General features: G+C 38.3%; 1 protein-coding gene across 10 annotated transcripts in view; it reads right to left on the bottom strand.

Moving 5' to 3' along the window:
- The window catches only part of NRXN1 (neurexin 1), a 672393-nt gene that overhangs the window by 343598 nt on the left and 315826 nt on the right, over window positions 1-12969 (bottom strand). For all 10 annotated transcript variants that reach the window (XM_041424058.1, XM_041424060.1, XM_041424063.1 and 7 more), the window contains one exon: window positions 12538-12728. In XM_041424058.1, coding sequence (XP_041279992.1) covers window positions 12538-12728 — 191 coding nt within the window. The remainder of the gene's footprint in view (window positions 1-12537; window positions 12729-12969) is intronic.

Below are 12969 nucleotides of genomic sequence, written 5' to 3'. Positions count from 1 at the left end.
TACAGCTTACTTACAGTACCTTAAGAGTATTGATAATTAGACTGATCATTTTATACTATTAAAGACACAATTTTTACAAATACATGTTCTGGGTAATATTTTAATTTTGTTGATGTTCAAAATAACTTTGAGTTCTGCTTTTCAAAATCAAATATGTATGTATGGAACAGCCATACTGACTATTAGACTTCACCTTTTACAAAGTATATAAAAGTATTTTTATGACTATGAGGTAATCTTCCCAGATTTAATATCAAATGTTTAATACCATATGTGTTTGGAGTTTGCTGCTGCTGGCATGAAAAGCACTTTCTCTCAGACACAAAATTTTGCTAAGGGATAAGCTCTGGAATTAAAACTCAGATTTTTATTTTTGTTTTGAAATTAGTTAATTTATTTCACTTGGTAATTTTTCTCATCTGCCATCACAAAATGTTTGCATTGTTACTCTTATTCCAGTTGATCACATGCTACTTTCATGTTCATCTCAGTGAAGAAGTAGTTTCCAACAAAACTCCATCCATTAGATTTTCAGACAAGACAGGATTGCAGAAAATATTGTTAATTAAATTTTACCTCAAACATATGATGGCAGATATTCAGAAAAGATAAAAGATTTTCCCTCTTCCAACTAAAAGAGATCAGAGGAATCAACATAGTGCAATACAAATTCCCAGGTTTTCTCTTTCCCACATCTTATGTAAGTACAGCTTCACTACTGGAAATTTTAGTCCAGAGCAAATCCCTTGTTGTGTAGCTGCCTACTTACAGGTGTGAATTACATGCAAGTTATTTCATGAAGGTACCACAGTTCATCAGATCAATATTACAAGTTTATGACACCGTGTAAACTGGCTGGAGCCTAAATGCAACACTAATGCTACACTGCTACCCACTGAAAATGTGTAACCATAGTTTCTGGAACTAAAGTTCAGCTGCTGCCTTCCTTGTACACATAGTCTTCTAAAGTTCAGTTTGATTTTTAAATGTGTACCTGAAAATGTCTAATTTTTCTCATATTAATCCTGATTTGCTTTAATTTATAAAGGAAAAAAGCAAATTTATGAAAAATATCTGCCAACCATCATAGGCAAAGTTGCAGGTAGTAAAGAAAGAGGTGAGGTAATAGAGTGACCCAAGATTTCCTTCTTATCACTAGAAAAGCTTCAAATAAAGCAGCTTACTTGAGAGCAGATCTCACAACTCTCCTCTTTTTTCTTGTATTTAGAGTCTTTGAGAAAAAAAAAAAGAGAAAAAAAGTGCTTCAGGCGTGCTGTTTTTTTGTTTGTTTGTTTGTGTTTTTTTTGGTTTTTTTTTTGAGAAAAAAAAAAAGAGGAAAAAAAAGTGCTTCAGGCGTGCTCTCACTGGCACATTCATGGCAGGGCAGAGGAATCAGCTGGAAGGCAGCACTTTCAGAGCCAGACCTGCTCATGGCAATGCTGGTGCTGCTCAGTTATGCCATAAGCACTCCTAAAGAGAAGATTTTAGTGGGTTTAATCTGCATCTTTTACAGGTACTGCAGATCATCAGGTATTCCAACAGGATCTTTCCTATTTACACCTATTAATCACTTTTCTGACTTAGAGCTGATTTGTGCTTTAACAACAAGTAAATTTAACACAGAAACAAATTGCTGGCTAATAAATTAACCCGAGTTCTCAATGTATTCATTATTGGAATCACACTTATGCAAAAGCACACAGAACACCACACAACAGTGAGTCACACACAACTGTTGGTAAAACAAATGCCAAGTCCTCCTGTAATAGCTCATCTTTTTTTATCCCAAGCCTCTGCGTTTCTTCAAAATAAGAACTTTGCAAATGCTAAACCAAAGAAATGTAAAACAAAGATTGAAGATGCTGTTCTATTTTCTGACTGACTAACAGAAGTTATTAAGAGTTATTATCTGGCACTAGTGGCATTGCTGACAGGTCACTTCACAGACTTCTCTCCTTATCTCCATTCCTGAGAATTCTTGCATGATATATGCTGGTGGGCAAAAACTTTTAACTTCATTTAACAGCTACCATTGTCTTCAAACATAAGTAGAGAGGGAATTGTTTTCCATGTGTTTATGATGGTAACAACATAAGAATGCTGATCAGGTGTGACTGGTGCACCCGGACCCTTAACATACCAGCAGCAGTTTGGTACACAAAATTTGTGACATCAGCCAACAAGTAGTTTAGCCAGGATATAGTTAGACTTCTTTACTCTCCTAAATCAGTGTGCTTTGTGTACATATCTGGTGTTCATTTCTCGAACACCTTTGCTGACAAGAAAGGAAACCATTCATTTAAATATGGCCCCATGTATGAGTACAAAAATAAATTAAAAAAAAGGAGGAAATACAACAGTGGAAGTAACTGTGGCTTTAATTTTTCTTAATGCATAAAGACACTATCTCTGGAATATTTTTATATGCCTGAACAAAAGCATCTTCAAATCCATCATTCTCTCCAAGAGCAGGCATTCTCTCCCTCAATCTCTTGTTGTGCTGCTGGCTTTAAAAGTATTTTCAGCTATTCTCCTAATTGCTCTTTCCTTTTGTAAGAAGTTGCTTTGTCATGTTTCTAATGTCACACTGTACTAAATCACTACCATGGCTAGGATTGAGAGTGCTTCTGTGGTATACTAGGGGGGTGTTACTCCCCAGGAAGGAGATGGATAGCCCTGGCATACCGTGGTGGATTCTGAAAACACAGCAGGCATCTCCACAATTCCTTTATGTGACACATGGAAATACAAAGGAACATCTGGCTGCGGTGAAGCCAAGGTGTCAGGCACACTTTTCTCCAAATATGCTAGTTCAAAATGATCAAGCATAAAACAGCTTCTTCCCTCAGGCAGGCAAAGACAAAGACAAAGGAGGACTGCAGAAACTGAGAAATGCCATAGGGAAAGTCTAATATCGAAAGAAAACAGTGTTCACTTCATTCCAGTCCCTCCTAGAACAGATGAGCTGCTGTTACCAGATCAATAGAAATCACTTTGTAGTATCTTAATAATTGCACTACAAACTTCATGGTGGAACTCATCCTAAGACAACCCACACAATCCCAACCCATGGTATTTTTAAGACAACTGAATTGTGAAAATAAATTACTCTACACAAGCTGAATATGCACTGACTAAAAGAACAGACACCATCCTGGTTGCCAGTCAAGGGCTGGTTCTGGTTTCTCAAATGGAAATGTAAGGTAGGCATTCAGATGTCTTTGACATTCACTGAAATATGGGAACTTAGTTGGCCTTGATCACCTTCTCACCTCCCCAGTGTACAAAATCACCCACCTTTTGCATATTTACTTTGTGCAACAGGCAGAGAACAGTGGAGATTTTTCTTCCAAATTTCAGCACACACCTTAGAAAAGGAACTGGGCCTAAATACTGGATGAGTGGTCATTCCAGGATCTCTCACCTTTATCAATCCTGAGTAAACACTTGCTCTTTGTTCCATATCAAAATGTGTTTGCTCCTTAAAAAAAACCTTGATGAGACATAATTGCTCTTTTTTTTTTTCTTAAACCAAGAAGCCTGCTGTGATCATAACCCATTAATAGACAGAAGAACTGTTGACAGAGGCTTACATGCTGCATCCACACAGCTTCTGCAGCGCATACGCTCCAGCATATGGCTTTTCAAACCCCCTCTGCAGCAGAGAATATGCACTTTGCTGTGCATTCACAGGCCTGCTTGGTGCTAGAGCAAAGCATGACTGAATTTTGTCTACCACTTGCCAGGAAGGGCACTTGAGGGAAGACATGAAAATGTAAACTTAGTGTTTTATGTCCACTTACTCACTTCAAAGAGTCCATTCTGTAGCTTCAGTATTGATTTGTGGTTGATGACTTTTGGTTTTGATGTGATTTTTTTTTTTTTGAAGAAAATAGTATTTTCAAAAATTTTTCCTATTGGAGTGATGAATTCTTTCACTTTTAGACCCTCTCTCACCTAAGGAGGGAAAGGGTGGCTAGTCTACTTGTCCAGGCTCTGCTGAGTTATCTGTCCTTTCAAATACTTCAGGCAAGAGGCTGTTTTATGATGTGACATGTGGTGGCTTTCATCTTTCACATTCCCTATACTGATAACCAAGAAAGGCAAAATGTTTATAAAGGCAAATAAAAAGGAAAAAATAAAGAAGAATTTCTAGGTTAGCATGTCACTATTTTGGGAAGGAATATAGAAACTGATCTTTTCACCCCAATTCTACTCTGCTTTCAGTATCTTGCCTGAATACATCATTAAAAAAAAAAAAAAAAAAAAAAAAATCACCAGGACCAAAATGCTGACATTGTGGGTTTTCTGTAGGCACCCTTATTGGCACAATAGTACATATTGTAGTTATTTGTCAAGAGAATTTAACTTTGAAGATATTTCTTCCTTTGAGTGACACTTTACTGTTCTTTTTACAATTTCACTGTAGCACTGCCCTGTAATCCATGCTGACAGGAAAAAACAAAAAAAAAAAAAAAGGCAAGGAGAATTAAGGAGTACCAGAAAGAATTTGCAGTTGATGAGTGCACCAGGAACAGCATCTTCCAGTTTTCCCTTGCACCAATTTCCACGACAATCCACAGTGGAGATACAGGTGCTGCTCCACCTCCGATCTCCTGATTCCATCACACTGCACAGAACTACATTGGAGACTTTCCACAGTTCCACAAATATTCTTCTGCCAAGAAACTTTTCCTTGTGCTCTGCTGGATGTGCTGTCCAATTCTGCACCCACCTCTTGGTGCCCAGATTTCATTCTTATTACAATTTTCAACTCAGTTTAGTGCTCCTCAGGGATCACACAAATGTGCCCGTGTTTCACAGGCAACCAAAGCTGTGTCATAGGAAGTGCTGGTGTGTGAGAAACAGCAACCACACAACAATGTCCTCAGGAGATAAGCATTGAACAGACAAAAGGAGATATTCAAAAAGTAAGTGCTCACATCTGAAGACTTCTTCAGGTTGAAATCTACCATTTTCCCAACAATTCTTTCTCAAAAACCATTTTTTATCTCACAAGAAACAGTCATATGAAAACATTTAACATTTTCCTGATAATAATATTCCTCAGAATCCCAGCTGATCTATTTCTCTTTGCTTGTTTTTACCCCCACTAAAGACTGGATGAAGAGCACTGGCATTGAAAAAGATTAAACAGATGTAAAACCAAAGCAGTCTGCCTGTGCAATGGACTGTGAGGAAAGTTGGTGATGCATGTTAAATGGTAAATAATAAAATCTAATTGCCATATAAATGTGCGTGGCAATCCATCTCCCACATAATCAATGCTAGGCCAATTACTCTGCATGAGGGGGTGGCTGTGGTGCAGAGGTGAGGCATTCAAGCACATCAAATGTCCTTCATTTCTTTCCTGTTCTGACCACTTCTGGAGATGGCACACACCTCAAAAATAGACAGAATCTAACAAAGTTGGCATTTGCATGGCACAGTATATTCAGATCTCCCTTCCTCCTGCTATAATTTTTTCCCTCTCTGCTTTATCAGCCAACACATGCTCTTAGCAGACCTTGCCTCCAAAATAATGAGGAATTCCTCTTTCCAACAGACCTACTAGACCTTAGAGATCATCATCTGCAAAATTCTTCCTTTGGCTAGAGCTCCCCAAAAAGCCACCAACCAGCTGAGATGCTAAACATTCTCCTTTTGAATGCAGACTTGCAGAGAGTAATTTTTATATGACATTTCTTTTCATCAAGACAATCACATTCAGACTCTGAGGATATTCCACAGAGCTGTACTTTTGCAAAAAGGATAACTCTATTAAAATACCAAGGTTAATGAGGGTTCACAGCAGCACATTTTAAAGCAAATTTAGGATGTGCTTCTTCATTCTGTGTATCTGTGGGGGGGCTAGAATGCAGTGGATGCATATTTATACTAAATATGCAGAGGTTTTGGTAAGTTTTAAGAGAATCTATGTTTCCTGTATAATTCTTAACATAACTTTTACTTGGTGTTCCAGAAAGACTTGAAAGAAATCCCACAATTACCAGCAGTAATAACCTGCATGTCAAACAGCTATAGGAATGAAGGCAAATCTATCCAGTCATATATGTATGAAAGACTGAGAAGAACAGGGGAAAAGAGGCAGAAAACAAAAACCCTTTCAACCATTACTGATGTGACAGACTATTGCCTTGTTGCTGACTTCATAATGCAAGCTCTAGAATATCTTTATCTAACCTAGAACTACCGGAATAGATTTTCCATTTTTTTACCCCATCTTATAAAGCTGGTAATTTGGATACAATTTCTGAAGGCTTAGCACTATCAAAATTATTTTCACAACCAGGTAGACAGCATTGTTAACAAGCAGTGTGCGAAAAGTGATAAAAAAAAGAACATAAAGGAATTCCCATTAGACCACGTTGTCCAATGACCTATTATTATCTACTCCTAGAACTTTGTTACACAGAAAGATCCAAAGAAGAGTTCTGAGTTTTAAGTCCCTTGTTTTTCCTCTGTACAGAGTCTGCTTTCCTGCACTATCAGGAAGACAACAGCTGCATTTGCCATTGTCTACTCCAATAGGTCACACTGGGAAGATCCATTTGCTGTTGACAGTATTTGGAACTCTGTATTTGGAACAGAACATTATTTCTGCATGAAGAATTCACAGCCCACTGGCAAGGTCATTACATTTAGCTCACGCATGATTATTTGAGAAATTTAAGCATTAATACTTGCTCATTTGTACAGTGTTCTGTGTTTGTAAAAGCTTTGTTTCTCTAGTGATAAAAATATAAAGGACCACTGCTGCTGATGGAGGCCTTGCAACGTAGAGAAAAATCATATAACGAGGCAACAATAATAACTGCCTCAGTATAAAACAACAGAAAGAAATATTACACAAAATTGAAACAACGTCAATTTCCACTGCTGAAACAGGAATTCCTCATTATGATCAAGACTAATTTAGCTCAGCATGAATAACCTACTTTGACAGGCAAATGAAATATCAATAGATTAAGGGACTATTGCAAATCATCAATGAATATGCCAGGCTAGTAGATCTACTGATAATTTAGCTAATTGCATTCAAAGTTTACAAGGATGAATTAATTGCCAAGCATATCTTTACGCACATTGAAGAATCATAATTTGGTGCATTTGCAAAACCACTGGTGATACCAGAAATTAATATAACTGCTTTTCTTTCAGGTGCTTCAGTCTAGTCTGTTTTCACAGTATTGGACAAAACAGCAAACGGAAAAGCATAGATAGAAGCAGCAGCCCTATCAAAAGAATAAAGGAAGCTAGGGGCCAGTGAAGAGATACAGAAATAAAAGTAAAACAGACAACAAGAGATCTAGACAGGTTATTTTAATCCAAGTAGGCTGATTCTGATGTGTGCTCTAAAATGAATAGCATTTTTGAGGATGCAGTGATGTAACAGCACAGGAATAACATATGACTTACAATGGGCTCTAAAACTGATATTTGGGAAGGCCACATGAAAGATGATGACAGTGAGACAAGTTGAAATTATGAATGTCAGTTCAAAAAAGCAGGTCTTGACAAATGAAATGATGCACAGGCAGCAAAAGTTAACTCACAAATATTGAGCTGTGCAGGCTTTTATTTCAGAATGGCAATTTCCTTCTATATATAATTTTTATATATATATATAGTTAGCCCAATATCAAGATTAGGATGACTGCAGATCATCTTAGAGGATACAGCATATCCATGAATATATTCTGTGATTTCTGTGGAACATTTAAAATTGGATTGGATACTGAAGTACTGAAACTACCAACTCATATAAAAGTTTGTAACTACTTATTGTTCAGTCTAAGATAACTGTCTTTACCTTCTTGTTTGGTAAGAGTACAATATCTCAGCTTCTCATTTCAATTTATAAACAATTAAAATGCTAAAATATTTTCATTTTCTGATGGGTATTCCAAGAGACTTCTGATTGGATTTTGCAGGGTTTTTTATGCCTGCTGTTCAAAAAAGCGTGTGAAAGCTCTGGGGATTAAAATACTGCCTATATGTGTAGGAGAGAAGCAAGAGGAAGATTAAACCCTATAGGTAAGTGGATATAAAGTATGCTTTAGGATGTCCTCCTCCTCTGAAGATGCAGATCATGCATCTTCAAGTACTTATAAAATAAAATAATTTCTGACAGAACTACAGTTTCCCATACCACACTGCAAAAAATGTAGAGAGGGAGGAGATATTATAGACATTGTAAAACTCACAGTCTGAGACAGGGAGACAACATTTCTTTGGCAACAGAGAGGAACAAGGATCACAAAATGGTTTGTGTTGGAATGGACCTTAAAGATAATTCTTTTCCAACACCATTGCCATGGGTAGGGACACCTTTCACTGGACCAGGTTGCTCAGAGCCCCATCCAACCTGGCCTTAAACATTCCTGGGGCTGGGGCATCCACAGCTTTTCTGGCAACCTGTGCCAGTGGCTCACCAACCTCACAGTGAAGAATTTCTTCCTAATATCTAACCTAAATCTGCTCTTTCAGTTTGAAGCCAATCCCCCCTTATCCTGTCACTACAGGCCCTTGTAAAAAAGTCCCTCTCCAGCTTTCTTCCAGGCTTCCTTCCAGAACTGGAAGCCAAAATGTAGGTCACCCCAAAGCCTTCTCCTTTTCAGACTGAGCAATCCCAACCTTCTCAGCCTTTCCTCATAGCAGAGGTGCTCCACCGCTGGAGTCATCTTGGTGGCCTCCTCTGGACTGGCTCCAGCAGCTCCCTGTCCTTCCTGCGCTGGGAGCCCAGAGCTGGATGCAATATTCCAGGTGGGATCCCAGCAGGGCAGAGCAGAGGGGCAGAATCCCCTCCCTGCCCTGCTGCCCACGGGGCTCCTGATGCAGCCCAGGTCACGTTTGGCTCTCTGGGCTGCCAGCACACATGGCCAGGTCACATCCAGCCCCCCATCCACCAGCACCCCCAAGTCCTTCAGGGCAGGGCTGCTCTGATCTGTTCACCCCCAGTCTGTGTTTATACCAGGGTTTGCCCCATCTCAGGTGCAGCACCTGCTCTTGGTCTTATTAAACCTCAAAAGGGCACAATGGGTCCACTTCTCCAGCTTGTCCAGGTCCCTCTGGATGGCATCCTGTCCTCAGGCGTGTTAACCACCCAGCTTGGTGTCATCAGCAAATACGCTGAGGGTGCTCTCAATCCCTCTCTCTATGTCAATAACAAAGGTATTTAATAACACTGGTGCCAACAAGGACCCCTGAGAGACACCACTTGTCAGTGCTGTCCATCAGGACTTTGAGCTGTCAATAACCATTAGATGCAACTGTCCAACCACTTTCTTATCCGTCATTAAATCCACCTCTCTCCAGTTTGGGGAAAAGCATGTTGTGCCTAACTGTGTCAAAGGCTTTACAGAAGTCCAGATAAATGACATCTGTCATCTTTCCCTTGTCCACCAATGTAGTCACTCCATCAAACAATTTTCTCTTGTTTTTCCTGTGCCCCTTGAGGCTACTCAGACCCCTCAGAACATCAGAGCACAGTACCAAGTACAACAAGGAAGAATTCCCCTCCACCCAACTCTTCCAGGCCTTGAATTGCAGCCATGCCAACCATCTGAGCTATCCTCAGAGCAGGACAGGAAATCTGTCCATGAAATATATGAAAGGAAATTTGCTGTGTAACTGTGTTGGCAGGCTTGAGCTGCACTGCTTTTGCTGTTCAGACTCATTTATCTGTACGGGTTATCTGCTAGAACTGCACCTCAGCAAACTTTGCTAATTTTCCCTGTGAGGAAAAATAACACAGTTCTTAGAATCCAAACACAGAATTACTTTCACTCATTTATTTGTCCCAAATTTATAATTTACCCATCTAATTACAACAATAATTAGGCTGCAGGATGTAATATATGTGTTTCCATAGGCAGCTGCTGAAATTTTACCAGAGGTTATGCAGGGAACTGATGTGTGTGATAATGAACTTTCTGTGTTATACAGCCAAATCCTACACCCAAAAGGAAACATATATTGGAAATTCTCTCCCATACTTTTAAGGCAGCTGTCTGCTCTCCCAGACAACTTCCATGCTGTGCAGGCTCAACAACACAATCTGTGTCTTTTCTTTGTGCTGAATTCACTGTGTATTTGCAAAAACCCACAGATAGTGGGTTTCTTTTTCTAGGATCAGCTTGTATTTCAAAATCAGAAATCTGGTAACTCTACAATTACTCAGAATGGCTGCAGGTTTCATACTATTTGCACACATTTATATTTTTCCTAATGATAACTCTGGTTAAGCAGGTACAGTAATAACTGATATCTGGTTAAGCAGATACTATTGATATCAACACACTATTGATATCAGGAATTGTGATTTTGCATTTGCTTTGTTGCTAAGGCTAAGATAGTACAAGACAATGAATTAACTGTATTTATATCAGGAAAGTATATGGAGTGTTTATAGCACAACAGAAACATGCCATTGAAAGGAACACAGACACAAAATAGAAAAGAAGCAGCTACACTAGATAATTTCTACTAAATACTAAGGAAGGAAAAACGGTAGTGAAAGGCTCCCTTTTAGCCTGCTGGTTGAAAAGTACCAGCTTGAATCCCCTCCCAAATCAACCAAAATTCTCATGATATATATTGTGCCATATTTAAAGGAAGCTGAGAAAAATATATTTTGATACATTTAAAACAATAAAGTAAAATGAGACATGCTATTAAGAGAAGAGAGATGCTGAGGGCCTGTGTATGCTAGACCAGTTTTAGAAAGGTACTTGCTATATATTCCTGCACTGAACACGTCAGGCTTGTTATTCTTTCACTATCCACATTCCCTGGGTGGTAAATTATAGAAAATCATCTAAGACAATTCACCTTACTCTCTTCAAATCTCAGCGTGGTTTCTTTTTTCATGCTCCTCATTCCTATTTTTTTTTTTTTTTTTAAATTCCGAAGGAATTCAAGGTTAGAAAACTCGGCAGCTACGGATACAGCTTTACTTCAAAAGCGTAAGGCGAAGGCAGCAGCATTTTCAAAGCGCCGCACACAAAGGGATGCGCAGGGATGCGGGGCTCTGCGGGCTGTCCTCGCTGCTGAGCCGCCTCTCTGTTCGCTGGGATCGCAGCGCTCTCTAGTGCCTTCAGCGAGCACATGGATGGAACCTGAGCCTCCTCCGTAAATAAAACGGCACACCAAAGACCCACCACAACTGCCTTTTTTTTTTTTTTTTTTTTTTTTTTTTTTTTTTTTTTTGTTTTTTTTTTGGTTTTATTTTTTTCCCCTACCCATGCCTGATTTAACGACTAGGCAAAGAGCCAAACATATTAAAGACATACAGATATTCATAAGTAGTGCTTGCCGCATTAAGAGTGTCAAGGAACAAGCTGGATTCTTTTTCTACAGCATCAGAAACGATGTTGAAATATTTTACACTGCATCACTAAGAAAATCGATGATGTTTAAAAGAATGCAAACCCGAGAAATAGCATAGCACAAATTTGAAATGCTACTTTAGGAATGGAGTCTGAGCCACCCAAAAAGCTTTATCAGAAATGCCAGGTTTTTAAATAGAAGAATCTCTTACTGAAGATTATGACATATCAGGATATTGTTTTCACAGTCTTTCTTACAATCTTAATAGCACTTTCAAGTGAGGCAAACATGTAAAATATCACAAAATCCAGCATAATTACCAAGGTCAGCTCATTATCTGTGACTCAGAGGCAGTTAAAAGAAAATTCAGCAAGGAATAAGCTCTTGATGGAATATTAATATCTACTTTGAACATCCTGGCTTTTGAAATATCATACTTCTTTGACTGTTATGAAATTTCAGTTTTCCTGCCAAGAGCCTTTTTATAGAATAGTAAAATACACACTGCTTTTCCACCAGGACAGGACATATATTCTTATATCTGATTAGGTAGTCATTATTTTAAAAGTATATGTATACATCCTTTCAAAAAGATATTTTCCTCAGATGCAAACTAGTTTTTCAGAAACCCATCCACAGAACTCATTACTATCACTTTTTAAAAAATATACATATGTTTATAAAAAATAGATCTCAAGAATCTAGCTGGATTTATGACATATAGGTTTAGTGCTGGTAACAAAGTTTACCCTACCTGCAATCGAAATTCTGATGCATTACATATAACACACTCATTTAGATGAGCATGTTATGCTACCTTTATATCCTATGTTCATGTAAAAGTCAAGCTTTTTCCATAGGCATTGTAAGCCTCTGTTAGTCCCTCAACTATATTTTAGTTTATATGGGCCACTTTGTGTTATTTTAATTTCTTACCTTTTATTTATTTTTTTTTTAATTCCTATGGGATTGTCACATGCTTAAAGTTGTACTTACCTGTGCAGAAGTACTACTAAACTGGCATTGTCAGGTTAAGGTGATATAATCACTTGTGATCATACTGATTATTATAAAATGTTTCATACAATATTACAGAATTATACAGTACTTGACATCTGTGATTTATTCTGTTTATCATTCTGTAATGGCCCTCACTGTAGATAACACAAGAATCACTGTACTTACTTTTTAGATCTAAATTTCTGGCTCCTGCTGTGCTCTGTGTTGTGATTTTAGTGTCAATCTTTACAGTGTGTAGGTTGTTGGTATCCCTTGATATCATGACATTATGCCACTGGTTGTCATTCAGAGGTTTATTAGAACTTCCCTTGATGAGGTTGGCACCATTTCCCAAGTCAAACACATAGTGTAAATACCTGGGAAAAGAGAAAAAATTGGAAAAGTTTCCTTTTTCTTTACCATAGCAAGGGGGCAATAATTAATATGTCTAATATTTTCTATTTGCTTGTATTCCTCAGCAGAACTGGCTAAACCAGAAGACAACAACGAATGCCAGATGGGGAAGCAACTGTGATTCCAAGAAATCGCCACTCATTTGGATGAGTTGAGGTGCAGTCCCAAGTTTCTGGAAAGCAACGAGCACTCCATGTACCAAGA

The sequence above is a fragment of the Onychostruthus taczanowskii genome, unplaced genomic scaffold (genome assembly GCF_017590055.1).
Source record: "Onychostruthus taczanowskii isolate IOZ18803 unplaced genomic scaffold, ASM1759005v1 scaffold80, whole genome shotgun sequence".
Classification (NCBI taxonomy): domain Eukaryota; kingdom Metazoa; phylum Chordata; class Aves; order Passeriformes; family Passeridae; genus Onychostruthus; species Onychostruthus taczanowskii.
Note: the sequence above shows the minus strand (reverse complement) of the source record. Positions and strands in the feature narration are given on the sequence as shown.